The following is a 23,433-nucleotide window of genomic DNA, read 5'->3' on the forward strand; positions in this document are numbered from 1 at the left end:
AGCTGTCAGATTTGAGTGGGAAGCCGGAAAGATACCAGGAACTGTTAACCCTTTAAGTAGTCTGACACTGCCATTCTGCAAATGCTCAGCACTATATTTCTTTAATGGGTAAGTCTGTCTTAATTATAACCACCAAAGTACCCCTACTGTGCAATAAGACAATACCCAATGCAAAGTGTCGTGTTTTACAGTTGTTTTACACAAGTACTGCACAAATGAAGTTGGGGGTGAGGGGACTGGGGGGCTAGCATGGCATCAATTTAAACAGAGCTGCATACCAGTGAATTTTATTGTCCGACCTGTGCACACTCAGCAAAGCAACAGGCTCAGATATCTAGCAAAACAATCCTAAAACTACGCAGCTATATAGAGGGGCTGAGTGTTGCTGGCTTGTTAAGCACAGAATCCCTGCTGATGCAGTTCAAGGGAACGTTGCAGTGAGAGGGGGCTCATTACACAACCCCCTTTCAGCCGTTTCAGAACCCCAGAAGACCTGAGAGTGTTGTCTTTCATTGCTTGAAAATTCTTGGCAGACAGCCATGCACGTCTCTTTAGGGAATTAAGAGAAATATAATGCCTGAAGAAAATAGCTGCTCTACAAGCTCATAATGCGTGGCGTACAGGACCCATAGTGAGATTCTAGATCTGCTCATTTTGGCCTGTGACACACCATCATATGACTAAGTGTAAATCTGGCTTGTTGAGTGAGCGCTGGCAGAAGCGGTGGTCGCTCTCCAACTCCCTTCCCATTCCGTAAGTTGTCCACAAGGTGCCGCCATACAGAGCAAGAGGACACAGGAGGAGCGTGACCAAGCACTTTTAATTTAATTTGAAAACATATGTACAGTGAGTTAACAAAACATTAATCATTTTTGGAATAACTTACATCTTTAGTATTAACACACATTTTATAAGAAGAAAAATAAAATCATATCTTATGTGAAACAAACAACATAGCGATGGGATATAATTCAGTGTCATCAACACATGCTCAATGCATTTCTCAATACTTGGTATGAGAATCACTGATAAGCTGATACAGCTCTGTCTTTCCGAACTTGACAAACTCATCAAGTGATGATAAAATAAATCATTCCCTCTTATTCCTTTCCATCTGCTCCTCGTCGCTGGCATCGCATGTTCTTAAAGTTCTGACATTTATTAATGCTGCTCATCTTCACCCAGCTGATGGCTGCTCAGATGGTCAAGACGGGACACTTCCGACACGTATACAGTATATACACGTATACAGTATATACAGGGCTGAAAACAGTGACCTTCTGGCTACCGAAACACCTCTCTAGTACCACTACTACTACAGCCGTCCTATAGTGACCGACCCTGTGACCCTTCTGACACGGGAATGTCTTTGTTAGCACTTGGTCGTGGCATGCAGTGCACCCGTCTCCCTTTCCCTTCCCCCTACGTCTCCTACCGTCTTCCTGGCGTGGGCTGTTTGTTGGGGACGGAGGCAGTGACCTAATTAAACGTAATAACCAGTGAACCGTCATAACACCACGCTGACCCGGTGTGACCTGCTGTGACGTATCCCTGTAACTGCTGTTGAGATTGACCCCATGACCTCTTTGTTGACAGGCAATTCTTTGGCTCCCTTTTATCTGTGAGGATGGTTTCCCGGAAGGTAGACAGCGTTTTTACGAACTTGCTTTTCTAGTGATTACTCATGCCATAGAGACTTGAGTTCAATAATACTTTTTGGTATTTGTCGCATTCCTAAGACAAAAATGTGATTATGGTAAATTTACCACCATTGATTACGGATGGGGACCCGAATGCATGGTACTGGATTGGGAAATCGTCAGGGTAAGTTTACTATAATACATTTTTAACCAGTAAGTCCCTAATCGGGAGATGAGCGACCGCCACGTCGCATACACAAACTTTAGAAGGCAATCGTAGCCAATCAGGAGGGAATATGGGAAATGGGACAGATCCATGTTGATGACATGACTTTAGAGATACTGTGTACCGCTTTGTGTGATTTTAGGGCAAAATCTGTAGGAGCAGTGTCCAAAAATGTGTTTTGCAAAAACGGCCTCATGGTGGCACTAGAAGAGGGCCATGTGAGAAATCAGGGGCGGAGGTTGTGATTTGCCATCCAAGGAGTGTGTGTGTAAAGTTTGGCATCGATAGGGCCAACGGTGCCAGAGATAAGAGTGGGGCAAAAGTGTTACGTGACGGACAGACGGAGAGACGGACGGACAGACGGACAGCCGGTGGAGCTTTTCATAGTAACTTGAAAAAAGTTAATTTGGGGGTGAACTACTCCTTTAAGTCAGTCTCATCACAGTAGGAAGCATAGGAAACATCCTAGTTAGGCTTCTTGATGTGGCAACATTTTGGCTGTGTAGTATACTGTATGTCCCATATGGCATCCCTTACATGAAGCTTATGGTTTATTTAACTTCCACTTCCTGAGCCTCAGCTTCTCCCCAATAATTTAAAATGACAAATAAAAGGTACAAATCTTCAAAACATTATCCATAGATAAATTTGTCCGTCAGTGGCGTTTGTTGGTGTCGGTCAGTTCACCTGTTGTGTCGGAGGCTTGTATTACGATGGAAACTGGACGCACCGTACTTCATAGAATCCTACTTAAGTCACGTTGTGCTGCATTTCTAGGTTGTGACAATTCATGCAGTCTTCTGGAACATACAGGTACCTAAGTAGAAACATTCCTAACTCATTATCAAGGTGCTAGGACAGTGGTTCTCAAAGTGGATTCCAGGGACTCTGTGGGTTCCTTTATGGGGGTCTAAATTGACCCTTACAAGTCTGTAACTCTGACAGTGTACAAATGGGACCAAATGAACACGCGCCAGGGTCTACCTCCTTCCTCAGTCTCCCCTCCGTCACTGGCTGGGGCTCCGTTCCCCTCCGTCACTGACTGGGGCTCCGTTCCCCTCCGCGGACGGCTGTCATCAGGTGGCTCTTGTAGGTCTTGCTGAGTCCCGTCATCCAGAACTTGAGCAGTCTGACGTTGTCCTCCTCCCCGGGGCCCGTGGCCCCCAGCAGGGCCAGCACCTTCTGCGTGTCCTCCCTGCCGCGGCCGTCCACCTTGGAGAACTTGAACAGCACTTTGACTTTGCTGCATTAATAGGGAGGGAGTTCACAGATACAGGGACAGAAATAAAGGGACAATCAAGATCAAATGTAAAACTAAAAACTAAAACAAAACAACTAGATATATGAACCCTGGATTTTAAGTGATTAATATCATTGTACGGTCTGCTGGATTAGTCATGCTTAAGTGCAAAAAACATCGTGAACAGGCGTGGCAAAATGATTCACAAAGGTGTCTTTGAAAGAAGAGGAGGTAGAGGTTTTGACTCACTTCATCCACTCCTCCTTCAGACAGAGGAGACAGTGAGACACTACGTCTGTCGACAGGTTCTCATTTGACAACGCCACCTCCAGTTTATTCAACAACGTAGGACCTGAGAGGTGGAGAAGGAGAGAGAGAGAGAGAGAGGTCTGCTGTCAGGTGACATTGTTGTTGTAATCTCTTCTCAGAGCAATGACTAGGGATGGGACGATAATCGTTATTGTTTATCGTGATAAAAAACACTCACGTGCTACCCGTGACTTGTAAATAGACTAAGCCCCCATGCTCCCCACCCCCCCCCCCCCCCCCCTCTTTCCTCTTTTTTTGTTTTTGATGTTATGCTTTTGAAACTGATATTATCCTAGATAAAGTACTATGTTCTATCCGTCTGTCTTTCAATGTTATATGAGATACTTAAAGTGTGGTTCCTGTGGAAATAAGCCTCGGCTTTCTAGGATCTCCTTTTAGTTGACCTTGTACCAGTGATTTGTACTGTCATGAAACTGTACTTTTTTCTATTGCAAACTTCTAATAAATTCTTCAATCAATCAAAAACGTATCGTGGAGATTTAAATGTATCGTGAAATTATCCTCCGTCACGCACTGGGATCAATTCACCTCTTATTTGCCGAGCTACATATCTGGTACCACTTAAACCCTCAAGGTAAAGCGGACTTGGAAATAGCGTACTAGACAGTCTTTTTTTCCGCTCTCTACCAAATCTCGTTGTGACGCGTTGTGAGCTTGTTGCAGTAGATCTGATATTTTTTGGCAAGTGTTCTGCCCCAGGATAATGGATGTTGGAGATAGTTTGACTATCGTGATAATATCGTAAATCACAATGTTTTTGTTTAATCATGACATGAAACTTTCATCCCTAGCAATGACAAACTGTTTCCTTCTTTCTCTCACATTTACATTACATTACAAACATACATTTTGATAGAGCTAGTCTGAGCTGAGCTATAAAGTGAGCAATATGTAAGAATTCCCTTTTTTTTGTTTGTTTACTGAAAACAATGTTGCACGTTCATTTAATCATCTGGGGACCCCCCCCCCCCCCCAAATAATTTGGGGACCCCCGAATTATGGGGGAACCACTGATCTAAAGGAGAGTGGGAACATGAAAGCAATGAGTTTACCAAAGAGAACTATTAATACATGCAGGGATAGATAGGATTACGTATTTCTCGTCTCCTCCTCACCCCTGTCTGTGGGCTGTGTGTTGGCACTGCTGATGGTGAAGTGGTAGACAGAGGCCACATCGTCTTCACAAACGGCCATGTACTGACATCCTTTCTCTGCATTCATCACATCCACCAGCACCGAGAACTCTGGAGGAAGCAACACAAAACCAAGACATTTACACTCCATTTGAAAATGTGGAGAAATGCCTTGAAATCTTTTTATACAACTTGTTTTTTCTTTTTCTTTTTTCACAGCTAGCGGAGCTATAGCCTTTTGGAAGGAAGTGCCCCAAATAATCTTCAAAGTATTTACTGTATTTATTACCCTATATTCTCCCAATGTAGTCACTATGCCAATAAATCTTTCCCACACATTTCTGTGGCATTCCACTGCTGTTGTGGCCCTACTGGCTCCCTTGTTGCCATCCTGCTCTCCCCGGTCAACATCTCCCTGTTGAAGACCCATGCTCTACTGAATTATACTGTAACTGACCAGATTATAAATGTGAAAGACCTTGTTGTTCCTTCCCCCTACCTGATGAACTGACGTGGGCAGGGATGGACACGTCAGGACTGAGACCCAGGAAGTTGCATTTGTAAGCTTCCTCATACTGGGCACAGTATGGCACCGAGCGCACACAGCCCACAGGGAGCAAGGCCTGATGGAAACACAGGAGGACCACAGGTGCATGTTAGTTAACCACCTGAACGCAAATCTGTGTCACTTTAGAACTGAACCACTTTAACCATTATTTTATGCTTTAACTATTAAAATATAGCAAATATACAAGCTCACAGTGCGGCACAGAGAGCCGCGCTTGCGAGCTTGTAAATCTGCTATGTTTTGAAAAATCGTGAAGTCTAAAGCCCTTTGCACACAGGACAGTTGCGTTTTTTACGTTTGCTGCATAAAATAAAACGCATTGGATTTGGTGTGCAAGGCTGTGCGGAATCGGCGCTGCGGATCCAAAAAGGAGTCATAAAAGGAGTGATGAGTTTTTTACCGCATGCGACAAGACGCACGAATCGAACTGGGTTCGATCGAGAAAAAAACGCACGGCGGCAGCCACTCGTCGCACGGCTAATTCGGAGCCGGTGTGCATGAGGTCATAGAGAATCATTGTTTTCTTTTCAAAAAAATATATTGTCCGTTTTATCCGTGCGGTTAAACGCGCCTGTGTGCAAAGGGCTTAAGTCTTTCAATATTTTTTAACCGATTCTATAAATCAGACGCGCGCAGCCGCGGGTCTGCCGCGCCGATACGCAGCTGTTCTATTTTTCCAGCGTTGCCGCGCGGTGAACATGTTCTCCCATGATTCTCCCCACAGGGGGAAATGGATGTGCTGTGTGGCGACACCCGCGTCCAGTGTGTGCTCCCCTTTAGACTATCTCAAGGCATCATAATCACGTTTTTGGTATATTATGATCAGAACCATTAATTCTATATAAAAAGTTAAACTTCTCACACTAGCTGTGTGTGTGTGTGTGTGTGTGTGTGTGTGTGTGTGTGTGTGTGTGTGTGTGTGTCCGTTCTTACTACCCAGTGAGCACATTTTTGAGTTTACAGTGAGGTTTTTTGAGTGAGGACATTTTTGGAAAGTGAGGACTAAGTTGCGGTCCTCACTAAATTTAGGGGTTGTGTTAAGGGTTAGGGTTAGGGTTAGAGTTAGAGTTAGGGTTAGGGGTTAGGTTTAGGGTTAGGGGTTAGGGTAAGGCCACAGGACTTGCATAAAAATGAATGGAAGTCAATGTAAAGTCCTCAGTATGTAGCAAAAACGAGTGTGTGTGTGTGTGTGTGTGTGTGTGTGTGTGTGTGTGTGTGTGTGTGTGTGTGTGTTTCTCTCTCTCGGTCTGTCTGTCTGTCTGTCTGTCTGTCTGTCTGTCTCTCTCTCTCTCTCTGTATACAAACATTTTCTGAGGTGGTGTAAAAAATGTTGACAAACGATTAGAGCATTCTCTCCTGCGCAATAATTATACGATGTAAAAGTTGTTTGGAACCAGAACATTCAGATTTCAGTAGCAAGCACACATACCATGCCTCAAAAACACTCAAACATAGAGCTGCAGGCCAGCTCACAGATCAAATATTTGTGCACAACGTTTTTGAGACACTTGGAGCACTTAAACTAGAGGGTAATTTGAATGAGCTGATACTTTCCCTACAGGTGCAGCTGCTTTAGCCATGGTGTTCCATATTTTACCCATTTGTGTTATGCTTTTAAAATTATAGTATGGATTGGATATAGCGATACTATATTGGTTTTGTACTTTTTTTAAGTAATGCTATTATGAGTGAGTGGTTTGCAAGATTAGTATTTTTGTGGATTACACAAAATCTTTAAATTATATATCAAAAGTAAATATTTATGTCAATGAACATGTCAGTGCCATCAGTATGGCATCATTGTTTACTAACAAGATAGTGAAATGCTTATCTATGTTGCCAATATAACGGTGCACGCTCTGCAAGTATTATCTGATGTAAACTATGGCAAAGGTTTGGGAGACTGGGTACAAGAGATTGGGAAGGACTCAAACTAACAGTACTGTAATGTTTTTGAAAGACCAAGTCATTGCAATATAGGAAATATATAGGGAATATTGGGGGGGATAAGACTATTCAACAGGGAACCATTATAATACATAATATCATATTATATGACATAAGTATTAAATAATGTAAGAAACACCAGACAATTGTACTTAGAGTATGTACAATAGTCTGGTATTTTTTACATTATTTCTCATCATTTGTATGAATGTGCTAAAAAGCATTTGTAATTTGTTCGAAAGAATGACATTTTTATTTTCATGACGTGCACAAGTGACTGATGTGAAGGTTGAGAAGGCATTTTGAGTAGAGAATAATCTAATCTATGAATGTACCGTAATTACCGGACTATAAGGCGCAGCTTTTTTCCCATGTTTTGAACCCTGCGGCTTATACAACGGTGCGGCTTATATAAAGATTTTTACAGCTAACGGCCAGTTTGTTCGTTTTACAATGGTCTTTAACAAGGATTTATATATAGATTTATACAGCTAACGGCGGGAAGCAGGAGATACACCTGCGGCTTATAGTCAGGTGCGGCTTATATATGTAAACATTTTGTTTTTTTCCCCCCTAAATTTAGCTGGTGCGGCTTATATTCAGGTGCGGCTTATAGTCCAGGAATTACGGTAATATTTGGCCCCATGGTCTCCTTTAGAGCTAACAGTCCTAGGCATGGGCAGTACCTTCAAGGTGGAGAAGGCTGACTGGATGAGGCCTGGGTCAGCGCCTCTCCAGATGACCTGGTTCCCCATGAGCACGTGCCATGCTAGCTGACGGAACTCCGCCGCCCCAAGGACCTGGATGGATCAAACAGACTGCAGTGTGAGGCTGGTGAAGACCCTCATGTCACCCGAAAAACTAAATCTCTTCTCCTGTGTCGTTCATTCCTTCTCCTTAAAGGACAACTTTGTTTTTTTACAACAAGGGTTCATATTTTAGATAGTCATTAGAGAAAAGAGAAAATGAGTGTTAAAATGTTTTCATTTACTTCTTTCTATCGTTTTAGTGATTTTAACTATTTTGATTTGCATGCATGCTCCCAGGTTGGGGGCATGCATGCAAGTGGCCAACTATATATTTTTAGACATAATAGGCCCATTCCCAAGATGCCCCGCAATCTTTCATGGGCAGATGTGACTTATGGGGGCTTACTTGTATGCAATATGCATGCCCCCACCCACTGAAATCAAAATACTAAAATCGCTAAAACAATAGCAAGCAGTAAATTAAAACATTTTAACACTCATCTTTTCTTTTCTCTAATTACAATCTAAAATATGAAGCCTTGTTGTAAAAAAAACAAAGTTGTCCTTTAAATGTATGCCTCAATAAGACGCGTCCGCACGCACGCACACAAACACTGTCAATAGGCACTGCCCCCACTTAACTGCATTGCTTCAGCAGAACAGCACAAGATTCCTCCACAAACAAAGTAAAAATATATCAGTAGAATCGTGAGGAGGTGAGCTGAGCACTGAATGGACAATGGACAATGTTTGACATGATATGACTCAACGTGGTGGACGCCAGCGTCTGAAAGTGGTTAAACACCCAAGGTAATTACCCAGAACAAACAGCAGAACCATAATCTCACCTGCCTCAGATGTCTGAGGGACTTGAACTTCGGACCGGGAAAGTCCTCTAATTTCCCGTCATCGGACAGCAAGTCCCTGCCCAGCTCAGTCTCTGATTGGTGGCGCTGTGGTCTGGCCCCGCCTCCTTCGGCTCCCTCCCAGCAGCTAATTTCCTCCTCTTGCTCTTCAGGAACAAACATGGAACGGTGTGTTAACAGCCTCGAAAATAGACGATCTACAAGCACACACTGCGATGCGTTGTGTGCTTGTAGATTGGCTATTTTCCAAGGTATTTGACATTTTATGTTTGCCTATAATGGCATGCCCCAAACTAGGGAGGGCGCGTTGTTGAAAGTGAAAAGGAAGATAAAAACTGGGTCCCCCACTTTCCTGTTTCTGCAGTCACATGACCCAACCCTTCCAGATCAAAGCTTCAATTCCCCTTGTTTTTTTTTCGCCCCTACAACTTTCCAACTGTCTGACCCAGTTTAAACGGACGATGAACTGAACATCCCAGGTTCCGAAACTACTATAACAATGCAACATTATTGTAAAATCATATACGTTATAGCTTTCCCACCGTCATATCAGATGTCAGGCATTTTTTCCATCCTATTTAGTTTCTATGAATCAAGGCTTTCCTCATAATAACTGAAATAAACCCAAACAAAATAAACACTAAACTAAGTCCTTGACAATTCTTAAACCTAAACTACTGCAATAATAAAAACTACACTGAAATCTAATGAATATTTTAAAATGACAACTGTGGTTTATACTCATAAGGTTTTGGTTTACTATAAGCACTAGCAGCACATAGTGCAGACAGCGGTTGTGAAATTCCATGACACTATTTTGCATCTTGCCAAAAATACAGAATGCTTAAACTACACTGAAATCGAACACCAAACGGATTATTAATAAACTAATGAATATTTTAAAATGACAACTGTGGTTTATACTCATAAGGTTTTGGTTTACTATAAGCACTAGCAGCACATAGTGCAGACAGCGCTTGTGAAATTCCATGACACTGCTTTGCATCTTGCCAAAAATACAGAATGCTTTAAACTAAGCCTCCTATTTCCTGTTGTTTTTGGCAACCCAGTATTGCAAAAGTATTACATATTTATAATAATTACATCTGGCTTTGACATGAGTGATGTGGCAGAACTACTGTAATCGTGTTTAGAGACGCCATACCATTAAAATATTGGTCAGAGGGTAGAAAATGTATTATTTTATTTTCACACAGAATAATGTACAGTATTCTTTTCAGAATCTAAAATGCTTCCGTTTCATATTTCTATCCCTACTGTGCTGTTTCGGGACGGGTTGGAATTCCCAAGAAAGTCATGGATTAAATGTAATTTCCACTTTCAGAAAAACAAGCAGCAGTCACTGACTGGTCATATGCATTAATCGTGTGTGAATCACAGTCTTTTCTCGTGGTGTGACGCTGTAGAGTCTTCAGCAGGCAGTGCACACACACGCTCCAGACTGATGTCTCAACTCTGATCCACTGTCCCACCATATGACATGGGATGACATCATGAACCTCAGAGAGTCAAGCAAGCGCTGCCCGGAAGACAACAGATCCCTCACAAATCCTACTCTCTCCTTCCTCAGTACTCACTAAAAGGAGAAACTCCAACTGCTCAGCCTTTTACCTCATTTACGGAGTGAAACAAGGCCCGTCTGATGAGTTAAGCTACAACTCCCAAATGTGGTCAGGACAAAAGAATGTCACCCCAGAACACTTCAGCAGGAATGTGCCCACAATGGGGAGATTTCAAAAAGTATAATGTGAACTGTTCTGTTCACTATTCTGTAGTTCAATATATATATATATATATATATATATATACACACATATATATATATATAGGGTGGATCTTAAATTACCTTTTTTTGATTTCCTTGAGTCTCACCCCCCAATTATGTTCCAATGTACAAAAAAATGCTTTGGTTAAAATTTGGTTGAATTTCAAGCATATTTAGAGGTAGCTCAATCAAGTCAAAGATTGTACATTTTATTGGTCAAAATCGAATTGCACTGCAGGCACATTTATTTATACATTACACATTATTCTTATACTAAGCACAGAAATTATATTTTTTAAGCTTACAAATCTAAACACAAATCTGATTACATGTTTGTCATATGTCAAACCAGAATTAATGTATTGTAGGAAATAGCAAAGCAAAGAATGACAATTTGCAATTTTTCATTTAACGTGCACAATGACATGTCTTTATTGCACACTCTTCAATCATACTCTTCAACACACAACAAGCACACAGCCCCACTTCCTTGTTTACCCCCAAAACCCCTGAAAGTCACTGCAGTATAGTAATTCAGTAGTTACAGTACAGATCAATTAAAGTTTGTTTACGGCTATCGGGATACTTGTGCCGATAGTCCTGCACAATTTGCAGCAAGTATTGGAGTTGGGACTCATCTTTAGTAATGAGACCACAATATTCTTGTATTAGGGCAACCCCACGCTCAGCATGATCATTGACAACATTCATCGCCTTCACTACAGCCAGAGCTTCTTGGTAGTCCTCCCTGGGCTCCCACTCAAAGCACCTTGGAAAAAATCTTCAATGTTCTTCCTTGCAATTGTTCCAAGGTCAACAGTAATTCTCTTCATATGCCCCTGTTCACCATAAGTGATTGGAAAACCTTTGAGAAGCAGCTTTAGACACCTCAGCATTTATTGATGAACCGGAACCGGATACCTCGCTGCTCGAGGTATCCGGTTCAGAGCTCCAGGAGCTACCCATCATGCCCGTTGGATGGCAAAGGTTATTTATTGTATGAAGATCTGGATGTTTCATGGCCAATTCAAACTGACCTTCAGGGAAGAAAAAGCATGCATGGATTTGTGCATTTTTGCAGTTTACAATTATGTGAAGGCATCATAGGCATGGATGATGGCACCTGTTGCTGTCAGCGCTCCACTAAATGACTTGGCAGCTGTTAAAATTGTTGCTGGAATATTCATCAATAAATGCTGAGGTGTCTAAAGCTGCTTCTCAAAAGTTTTCCAATCACTTATGGTATTTGGCTCCAGAGATCGTCGGACTTGCATTGTTTGACAGTCAAGTGAGCGCGCAAACGAAGAGGCTGATGGTGAGAGCCATGAAAGATGGAAATGAAGATCATGAACAGGGGCATATGAAGATAATTACTGTTGACCTTGGAACAATTGCAAGGAAGAACATTGAAGTGCTTTTCAAAATGATGGATCTCCCAGGTGACTTCCTTGACGTTGAGCCCGATGAGTGGGAGCCCAGGGTGGACTACCAAGAAGCTCTGGCTGTAGTGAAGGCGATGAATGTTGTCAATGATCATGCAGAGCGTGGGGTTGCCCTAATACAAGAATATTGTGGTCTCATTACTAAAGATGAGTCCCAACTCCAATACGTGCTGCAAATTGTGCAGAACCATCGGCACAAGTATCCCGATAGCCGTAAACAAACTTTAATTGATCAGTAACTACTGAATTACTATACTGCAGTGACTTTCGGGGTTTTTTGGGGTAATCAAGGAAGTGGGGCTGTGTGCTTGTTGTGTGTTGTGAGTATGATTGAAGAGTGTGCAATAAAGACATGTCATTGTGCACGTTAAATGAAAATGTAATTCTTTGCTTTGCTATTTCCTACAATACATTAATTCTGGTTTGACATATGACAAACATGTAATCAGATTTGTGTTTAGATTTGTAAGCTTAAAAATATAATTTCTGTGCTTAGTATAAGAATAATGTGTAATGTATAACACATTAAAAAAATTCGATTTTGACCAATAAAATGTACAATCTTTGACTTGATTGAGCTACCTCTAAATATGCTTGAAATTCAACCAAATTTTAACCAAAGCATTTTTTTGTACATTGGAACATAATTGGGGGGTGAGACTCAAGAAAATCAAAAAAAGGTAATTTAAGATCCACCCTAATATATATATATACATATATATATATATATATATATATATATATATATATATATATATATATATATATATATATATATATATGTGTAACCATTTGCTTTGATTTGTATTCCTATTAGAGGAAGGAAAAAAAAGACATTAATACTTCCTTTTAAACATTCCTTGGCAGTATTACACAGTAAGGCTTAATGCGATAAGGGCTGAACATTTTGGGAAAGAATTGACATCAATCATGATATATTGCAATCTGTGTTGCAACATGAAAAGTAGGAGTTAACATAATTTCACCAGATATACTGCATGCTGATAATGTATCTCAACTTGGAATAGCTTCATTTGGAAATTGTCTAGCAACGATTATGGTGATTTATTAGGGCGGAATAAGGCTATTCACTGGTAGTGCATTTGACTCAAACCTCGGTGGAAGCAGGAAAGTGCTTGCAAGAATGCATGAAATCAGGGGCATTCCTTGCCACTGTCGTCACCTGTTTACTCATGCGGGCATGCTGAGTCTCTGTAGAGAACAAATTAAAAATATGTGCATCATTATGTCTCAGGACTTAATGATTAATCTGGAGGATTTGCGTGAGATCAGGTGCACAATAACATGTATTGGCACTCAGCACACTATGAGCATCACTGCCAGTAAGACGCGATAAGGGCGAGAAGCGACCTCACGCACATGGGCGCGTGCACGCATCCACCTGGGTGACAGCAGACTGTGATTTCTTATTTTGTGAAAAGGATTACGTTTAGTGTTATATATATATTTTTTTAATTGTATTATAATTATGATAGTCAGGGGCAGGGGCAAGATTCAACAAGTTCCAAACAATAGCAAAACATTGCAGATTTAGAAGCTCCTAACATGTCACATTTGAAGATTTTTGACAAAGACAGAAACTAATGACATTTTCTCAATGATTTTAGTTGCAAACACATAATGCTGTTCGAGTTACAGTAGTTATAGTTTCTTGTAAAGCTTTGTATTTATTATATATCAGTTAACTAAGCCTTTAAATTCTAGGTTTTGTTATCTTGTTAGTTAACTACAGTATAACAGCATCTCTCTTGCCTACCTGTGTGTCTCTCTATGAGGACCAGAGTGTCCTCGGTCGGGGCTCCCTCCAGTAGTTTCTCAGTCAGGCGACTCCCACAGGCTTTCAGCAACCTGACCATACAAAGAGCAGACATACGTCAGTTAGACCAAGTGGATTATTATACTATTACTTTACTAGTGACGTGAAAAGATGTGAAACCAAAATGCGTTGCGCACTGAGGTCTTAGCCACTTAACTCATATGCTGCCATTTAACAATACCTTCGTACTCTTTAACTGCCATTCGTCTCCATAGACTTCCATGTAATTCATAGTGCACGGATCATGCACACCCATGCCTAGATAATGCACCACGTGTGTCCACATTGCTCACAGCTTTCAAACAAAAAAATCCGAATGGAAATCCGTTCAGGCATTCATGAGATAGCAGCCATTATGTTTTACACTGTTGTGAGCTTGGAGGTCTGCTACCTGAGTTGTATGGGGGTTGTATGGGGGTTAAACAAGCAATTTCGCGATCGCTATCATGCCTACTAACGTTTTTGGGGTCCAAAAAAAAATTTTTGAAAAAAAATAAAAATAAAAAAAAAATATATTTTTTATTTTTTTTATTTACGGGATTCACGGGCGTGGCAGGGTGGTACAACGGGATTTTTAAGGGATTCACGTTTTTGGCAGTTAATGAGTTAAGGCCCATATACTTTATTGCACAACGAATAGCGATCTGTAAGGGCACAACCTGTTGCATGGAGAGTCTTGGAGACACATTTGGAGCATGTAGACCTGCAAATTTAGTTTTTGAAGCCTTGCCGATTTGTGAGCATTTCTGAGAGATATACATTAACAAATGACATGCCTAAAATAGGGAAGCCAGCTAGTGGGGTGGCATAGCTCAAGATATCAGACCGATAGTTCATTTTGTGATAGAAGCCCCAAATTTGGCACATGTGTTGATAGCATAGACTGTATATAGATATGGACAAAGTGAAGCCAATCAAGCCATTGGTTTCTATGCAGCGCAAATGACACAATATGGGTCCTTGGCATGGGTGTTGCCATCATAGATTGAAATGCAAACAGAGGAGGCTATTGGCTGCCAACGGTCACGTGCAACCACAGGGATACATGGGAGAATGTGGTCGGAGCCTCCCGAAATACAGCACACGAAGAAGAACACAGCCGGCTGGTATCAGTTTAGTTGGCCACGCCCCCCGCAACTTTATCATCAATTTTAACATAAATGGGACCTTATTTTCACGAAACGCAAATCATTGTGATTGAAAGGCAAATTTTAACTAGCGATAGGAACCATAAAGTATTCATGAAAATGTTAATTAAGGTTAGAACACGAAAGGGGAAAATGAATGGGATCCAATGGAGAACAATTCTTTTTGCAACCGGCCAGGGGGAAAACAGCGCAACTAGCGGCCAATCATAGGAAGTTTTAGTTCCGTATTGGGCTACTTTTAAATCAGCGGAACTCTCCCCCTGGTTGATAGATATATTGGGGCATCTCAGTGGTTGGTAAATCTTCCTAGAAAGTGGTAAAAAAAAAAAACAACAACAATCAGAATCTCATTATCCACAACTACAGTAACCAAAGGAACAATATTTGTACACTTCAACATAGTTTCAAATGCAATACACTGCGTTCACAGTCACACGCAGTGCACAGATGAAATTGTTAAGTATGAATATAACAAGCAAACAAAAAAAACGATAGGGACACATACTGTAGCAGACACTTAAACAAAATAGGCATAATGCGGGGGAGACAAATGTAAAAGGGATTTCTTTTAACAGAATATTAATGAAATTGAAGTATCTGCCTCCGTACAAAAGCAAGGCGCATACAAGCTAAAGTGAAATCCAGAGTTGATGTCCATAGTGTGGATCAGAAGCCTTGAGACGTGTTCTTTAGCTTGAAAATCAGTTATTTTTGGCAAGCAAGACTGCCATGTGTTTCTGGGGTTTCTAGCACTCCAGGGACATATCAGTAGCTAAAGTTATATGGACTGGATAGGAGGTTTCTACCAGGGACATACCATATTGGTACAGTGGTATAGCTGCTGGTCACATTGTCAGGACAAGTCAACGTGTGTTCCAACAAGCAAACATTGACAGTCTTGTTGTCATTAATTGCATTTACATGGACAATATTTAATTCCGTTCAGTTTCCAAGTTAACCGTTTACATGGACGCTAAATAAAATAAATCCTTGCTTACATGCCACAAAGCATTTAATCAGAATATAACTTTTGACATCTGCAAAAAAAAGGTGCAGACTAAATCTGAATCTTATCTTTCAGAAATATAACAAGAGAAGAATTGGTTCAGTTTTTCCACCAACTGAACCATATATGTGGTTCTGCTACTATGCCCAATCAAGCAGCAATGCTCAGAGAAGTTCTGTCCGACTTAACCGTGTGTGACAGGGTTAGGTTTAGGGTTATTTGGGCAACAGGTTTTCCCCCTTGGGATAATAAAGGTATCTATCTATCTATTTTCTTTTTAAAGGCAGGCCTGGTTCTGCCTGGACTGGACGTCGTTCAGGAATTGTCCCACTTTTCCCAGTGGTCAGTACGTCCCTAGCAGCTCATATTTCTCCTGCAACCTTTAAAAATAAGTGGAGTGAAAGATCACCTTTACAGTTTACCAAGAACTCCGGGCCCCTTCCTCCAACAGGGACCAAGAGCCACTGGATGAAAGTTTACAAACCAGGAATGGAATCAAAATTGAGCTATAGTTCTGTACCTTACGATGTTAACCCCTTTATGCCCAATAACAAAGATTGAGATTTTATGCACAACAATCAAGTGAAATGTATCAAATCTGCTTTCAACAATCTTTATTAGTGAAACTGTAGCATATTTCCATTCAGATGGTTGCAAATTAAGCAAGGGGTTTTATGCCGCGCCTCAGCCTACATGGCCAGACGGTGCCTCACAGGAGCGGGGACAGACGAATGCAGAGATAATGACTTATGGGTTAGGGTTTAGGGGTTAAAGCCATTATCTTTTGTACTAGCACCTAAATAAAAAGCTTTAATTGTTGTTGAGCTGCTCCAGTGTCTCCCTCCTATTGTGGTTGCATATTTACTTTCAGGCCATCTATCTTGAGCATCTTGCACCAAACATCCACAGAACATTTCCGACAAAGATAGGGTTGCATAGAGATTACATGCAAATAATAAACTCAATCAAAACCATCGAATTTACTTTCTCCAAGTTGTATTCATCAAACATGTGGCATGTTCAGTGTTTTTGGTTCCAAATAAATGAATATTTACTCCTTTGTGGGATTTGAGTAATTTAACCCCATTAAATAAATACAACTATAGAACACTATTATTCCACCAAAATTAAAAAACACTGAAAGTGGGCTTTCTGGTGTACTGTCAGAAGTTTTTGCCATGATGTTGAATGGGAAAGAAATTCGTTCAGAATGTGCGTGCCCTGCAGTTAATGGGGAATTTAAGGAGCCCGTTTCTACTAAGCAAAGAGCCGTCGGCGACGGGGTCCCACCTCTTTCACTGAACGCTTTGGTTCCCATGGCGACGCGTCTATGGAGCAGACGTTTTAGGCACAACGTGGAAAGGGACCTTCTGGCGTAGTACAGACGGCTGCTACGGCAGAAGGTTGATCTATCGAGCGCTGATCATTTCCGGTTGCCGTTGTCATATGCCGCCGCCGTACAAAACTTAAATAGCCTAATATCTGAGCTAGGGTTACATGCCCCCATTCCGACATGCTGCCATTCAGACATCCCCCCATTCCCTAGTGCTACAGAGTGTGATCAAAGATGATTATTTTCAGAATGAAGAGGACCTGATGAGAGCACTGGATCAGATTGCAATTGCTGATGTCATACATCTAGTCTGAGCAAGAGATGACTGACTTCTCCATCTGATGTTTTGGCCTTTACTACCTGAAAAGCTACCTCCACATGACCAAAGGTATTTTTTCTAGGGACAACATGTGACACCACCCATTGCTGGAGCATGACATGCTCGGTGGACCAACCAGTTCATAGAGTTCACCTTCATAAGGAAAGTGCAACGTTTGTTCAACAACTCTTATGAACGTGTTGTGTGGTGAAATAAGTATGTATGTACATTTGTATGGCACTTCTCACATAGAAAACCTAATACATTCCATACCTTTTTGTTAGTCATTCAAATTAAGTTTTCAGTTAAAGTATTGTAATATGTGCTTTCAAAAGTACATTTCCTTAGAAAAGATTTGTTTTTGTGCTTTTATGCCTTAATTGACGGGACAGTAGTCTGACAGGAAACAGGGAGAGAGATGGGGAGTGACTCGCAGCAAAACACGCGCTCGCTAGGCCAGCGAGCGCCCAAAACAATATTTTATTTTTAATAGAAAGCATTCTGTATTGATATTTTCACAGTTTCCAAAACCTTTTCAGAAATGTAAATAAAATACAAATAATAGTGAAGATAGCAGCTCTACAAGCTTAACTGTGATGTGTTGTGAGCTCGTAGATCTTCTATTTTATTTTTTTAAAAGAGCTTAAATGACAACATGTCCCTGACACTTAATCCCTAACTGCTCCCTCCTCCTCAATTCTCTGTGGGCAGCATTCAGCTGGGTGAAGCTGAAAACTGAAGTTCCCCCGCGCAGGCATGTGCACCCATAGACATCAAAAGGGGCTTGAGCCCCTGCCCTTTTATCTATCTGTAAAAAGTGCCCTCTCCAGACCATGCTGCAGTTTTCACTATGGTGAAAGAAATGCAAATGCCCTGTTTCCATGCTATACCTGAAGGCAGCATTCAAGAGAATTGACTTGTCCAAACTCTGAACTTGAATGCAGCATCTTATGTTGAAAGAATTGCCCTTTCGGTGAAGAAATCCATGCCATTACGCCACATCTCCAGTATTGACTTTATTATGCTTAGTTTAGTGTGGTATCAAGTACTGAAAATAGCCGACCTCCAAGCTCACAACGTAACACAGCGCGACGCATTGTGAGCTTGGAGGTCTGCTATTTTCAATATCTTAACCAAAAGGCCCTCTTAGATATTTCAGCCCCTGCCTCTTTAACATTCTCTGCACTGCAGGATAAAAAAAGTCAAAAACAAAAAAGGTATGGAATGCTCTTTCACTGTTATTGTCTCCACCAGCCGAAGGCTGAGGGAGAGTATGTTTTCCCCTCCGTCCGTCCGTGCGTCCGTCCGTCCGTGTGTCCGTGTGTCCGTGTGTCCGTGTGTCCTCGCAGTTTGTGTGCAGCTAATCTCAGTCACCGTTGGCCCGATCGCTGCCAAACTGAGCACACACACTCCCTGGATGCCAATCTAGAACCTCTGCCCCACATTTTTCAAATCAGCCTCATGGTGGCGCTATAACAGGCCGATTTGTGTGGCCTGGTTGTTACCAGCTAATCTCCGGCGCCGTTGGCCCGATCGCTGCCAAACTGAGCACACACACTCCCTGGATGCTAATTCAGAACCTCTGCCCCACATTTTTTAAATCAGCCTCATGGTGGCGCTATAACAGGCCGATTTGTGTGGCCTGGTGGAGACCTGTGCTCGGAAGAGCACTGCTTCTAGTTGAGAGCTGCATTCTCAATGGACAAGTTTAAGAACCACTCAAAAACAATACTGGTTAAGCAAGTATTCTTAAGATGTGACTCCATGCTACAAGAATCATTTGAGAAAAATAAACTTTTACTGACAAAACCACTTTTCACCCCCACGGCTCCCAGTCTATTATTAAAAAAAAAAAAGTTTGCTCCAGAATAGGGATGCTCGGGTTCAAGTGGTTCCAACAGGTTTAACAGAAACTGTTTACAGGAATGTTGTTTATTAACATTTCTCTCATTCTGTAACTTGATTAAGTGAACAAAGTAAACACATGTTTGATGGAATACAGCCAGTAGCCAGTGACCCATTTATAAGGGCTCTCTGACTCTGAGGAATCTGGATGGTCCGGAGAACATAAACAATGTGTCATTATTTTTCCGAACATAATTGTGGTCATATATTTATTTATATATGACCACATATATGTTCAGAAACATTACATTTTAGCTTCCACTTAATAATTGATTTCATTGAATACATCTAAAGGCGAAAAAGGGTTTTGTCAAATAAAACAAATTTCAACCCTCTAAAATTCAAATAGCTAACAACGTATAACAACGCATTCCTCTGTTAATTAACAATTATATAGTTTCGTATCATATCATGTCATATCAATATAATATCCATATATTGCCCAGCACTAGTATGGAATTATTGAGGTCTTAATACCGCTCTCCCACTCTCATTCCCACAGTATAGTGGAAATGGTAAACATGATCAAATGTGTTCCATTATTATTAGTGGAATATGAGGGTCCATGTAAACATGTCATGGTCATGTGTGTCAGTATGGACAATACTCTATGTATTCATATCTCTGTATGAGGACTTGGAGCAGAGTGATTGTAGTTGAGCACGTTTACAGATTAGGGTGGGACGAGAGGGGACAGTCACTATTCTGTGCCTTTAACAAACCAGAAGGCTTTTACAACTTTGATAAAGACACACGTTGTAATGGCCATCTTTTGCAAGCACACACAGGCAGTGTGTCACTTGTACACTTGCCGCCAAGCAACGGTTGGGCAACACAAACTACAGGATAGCATTCAGAGCTGTCCAGATTCCATCAAACATGTTTATATGATCATGATGGCTCCAGCTGGTCTGAATGCCTACTTTGCATGGTGACCTTCCCTAATTTGAGTAGAGCCACAGATCAGTGCAGATCTTGAATATATATAGTGCCAAATCAGGGTTATAATTATGGGATTAATCTTCATGGCAATCAGAAATCCTTTTAGTTTTGACAGCTTGTTTTGTTTCGTTTAACTTTACACATTATGTCCTCCTCGCTGAGGTTGGTGTATTATACAGTACTGAAAGCAACAGTACAGAAACAACTTCCAAGTATTTACAACTATTAACACAATATGAAAACGGTAGCTAGGAAATACTCCACATTCCACAGTGCTGCACTTGTATGAATAATAGGGATGAGCATTTATTTGTCAGCATTTACAGTAAACTTTGAGAAGTGTTCAGTTATTCATGGTTAAAAATATTTTTACACTGACTGCCGTGGCGTGCACATCCCGAGCCTCTACAAGTTATATGTAGAGCAGTGTTTCTAGGGTGCCATGGGTGTGCAGAATACTTTGATAAATTAATATTTTGAATTTATCAATATCACTTCAGTTTAACCAACTAGACCCTCTCTAGAGGGTCTAGTTGCACTGTACTTTAGGTGAGTTCTTTTTCAATCTACTGAAAAACAAAACTAAAACTAAAAAAGATCTGTTATTTGGTGAATAACATCACCATCCTCCCAGGATGGGGATGCTGGGGTTCAAGTTGTTTTCAAACTGTCCAAATGGAAACGGAAAATCTCTCAAGACATTTTACATGACGATTAATTATCACTCAAATAATTGCAATTAACAATTTAATTGTGTTTTCGTCGTTGACAATTACATTTCTGTTTGGCTTTTAGGCATACAAAGAAATGACTGACATATGTGTACTTGTGTATACTTAAAAAGAACATTGATAGTGGAAATAGCCAATCTACACGCTCACAACGTGTTGCATCGCGACATCATCCGACATGCTGTGAGCTTGTAGATCTGCTATTTACAATATTTTTGAAAATGTTTGAAAAAATATGAAAAATGTTCAACATGGAAACGATTATGACAAAACAATTGCGACTATGTCAAATAATTGCGATCAGACGATTATGTAATACTTGTGACAGGCGGCCAGGCCTAATCGTAATATGAAAAAATGCATGGTGCTATAAACTAACAACACCACTCAGGGGTGAAAAAAAAAAGTTATTTACAGGAGTGAACCTGAGACAAAACCATCGGAGTACCACTGATGTAGAGCAGTGGTTCTCACCTTTTCAGGCCGCGACCCCCAAAATAATCATATTTTAATTGGGGACCCCCCCCACCCTGACGAGCACTAAGAGTTGAGTCATTACATTTTGTATAACACGGTTCTATTGAGCATGTAGATCAGCTATTTTCACAATTTCTGCCTCTAATATTTCACAACTTGGCCGATTTGTTTACTGTTGAGTGAGAAAACAATGTTGCACATTAAGTTAATCATCTGGGGACCCGCCCAAAAATCATTTGGGGACCCATAAAGTTAAACAGTCATTTGTCTTTCTGGAAATGTTTACCATGTGGCTTCTTAGTTAACGCTTTAGTTTATTTTAAAAGTCAAGCCATTCAAAATGAAAATGAAACGTAATATGTAGAATAGAATGTCGCCCTTCCACGTTAATGTGCTGCTTGCTTTTCAGTTAATATTTACTGGATACTTGATCCAGATCCATTTGATGACATTTTGGATTAGGTTAACATTAATTAATATCATACGTCTAGAGTCTAGACCAAGCTCCACTGTCACTACTAGTGGTGCACGTCAGCACCGTGCTGTGGTAGAAAAAGCAGAGTGCGTCCCAGAATAGCAACAATAAGCATTAGAATGAATTAATGTGTTAAATCCAGTCTGTCAACTGTAGACGGTTGCTTTAAACGTTTTTAAAGTGTGTAGCACTGCTAGAGCTGCATACTGTAGCATTGCATGAGTTACAATTATATATAATATTTTATAATATTCTATTTTTGTTATTTTTTATTTTAGCTTAATCAGTTATACATGGATAGTGTTTAATAGTTTCAAACAAATGTGAAAATAGCTTAAATAACCAATCTACAAGCTTACGGTAGTAGATTGGCTAACTTTTACAATTCTTTGAAAATATAATGAAAAGTATTCAACATGGAAACAATTATGATCATCAAATAATTGCGATTACCTAACAGGCCTAGTTGTGCACAGGGCTAACCGTGTACATGCTCCCATCTGTAAGGCATCTATAAGCCAATGGTTCCCAAACTGGGGGTGAGAAAACTTTGTTTTCAGGCCACAGGCCTTGAAAGGTTTGGAACCCTTTGTACAAGCCAGTGGTTCTCAACCTTTACAGGCTTAGACACCCAAAATAATCATATTTTAACTGGGGACACACCACCCTGACGAGCACTAAGAGTTGAGGCATTACATTTTGTGTAACACGGTTCTATAATGAAAATAGCAGATCTTTCTGCCTCTAATATTTGACAATTTGGCCAAAGTTTAATTTGTCATTTTAGAGGTATTAAAAGTCTTTAAATTGTCACTTTAGAAATGTGCATGTACCCTCTCTATGGACTTAAATGTTATATTGGTTTGTTTACTGTTGAGTGAGAAAACAATGTTGCACATTACGTTATTCATCTGGGGACCCCTCACAATAATTTGGGGACCCCCAGGTTGGGAACCCTTGGTATATAAGCAGCCAGGTGGACTCACTCACCAGCTGAAGGAAGAGTGCAGGCTGGCCCAGAGGTTTGGGTGCTGGGTGAGGGAGGTGAGGGAGCGCGCTGCGTTGCCACTCCTCTGGTGGGGGAAGACGGCCGGGGAGAACACACTGTTCATCCTCACCGCTCGCTGGGGACACACGCCCTGCTCGCTGTCAAACACCTGTGGGAGACAAGACAGGGCACACCAGATGATGCCAGGCTGCCAGGTCAGACTGTTAAGCTCAAGGCCTCGGTAAGAATTATTTCCCCCTGCGGCTGGAGGGAGGGCAAGCTCTTCGCCCTCCCTCACCTGACGCTGGTGAAAGCTAACCTGGTGAAATGCTAACCTCCGTCCCC

The 23,433-nt window shown here is 41.1% G+C and overlaps 1 protein-coding gene across 1 annotated transcript in view; it reads right to left on the reverse strand.

The window, feature by feature from the left end:
• Positions 1-801: 801 nt before the first annotated feature.
• Positions 802-23,433, reverse strand: part of flcn (folliculin) — a 29,477-nt gene continuing 6,845 nt past the window's right edge. The window contains exons 5-12 of the mRNA XM_080747463.1: positions 23,091-23,257; positions 13,705-13,796; positions 8,682-8,845; positions 7,771-7,884; positions 5,069-5,192; positions 4,552-4,680; positions 3,356-3,458; positions 802-3,109 (exon numbers count right to left, since the gene is read on the reverse strand). Of these exons, the coding sequence (XP_080603589.1) occupies positions 2,902-3,109; positions 3,356-3,458; positions 4,552-4,680; positions 5,069-5,192; positions 7,771-7,884; positions 8,682-8,845; positions 13,705-13,796; positions 23,091-23,257 (1,101 nt within the window). The 3' untranslated portion in view covers positions 802-2,901. The remainder of the gene's footprint in view (positions 3,110-3,355; positions 3,459-4,551; positions 4,681-5,068; positions 5,193-7,770; positions 7,885-8,681; positions 8,846-13,704; positions 13,797-23,090; positions 23,258-23,433) is intronic.

Source organism: Nannobrachium achirus (genome assembly GCF_963921795.1).
Source record: "Nannobrachium achirus genome assembly, chromosome: 2".
NCBI classification, from domain to species: domain Eukaryota; kingdom Metazoa; phylum Chordata; class Actinopteri; order Myctophiformes; family Myctophidae; genus Nannobrachium; species Nannobrachium achirus.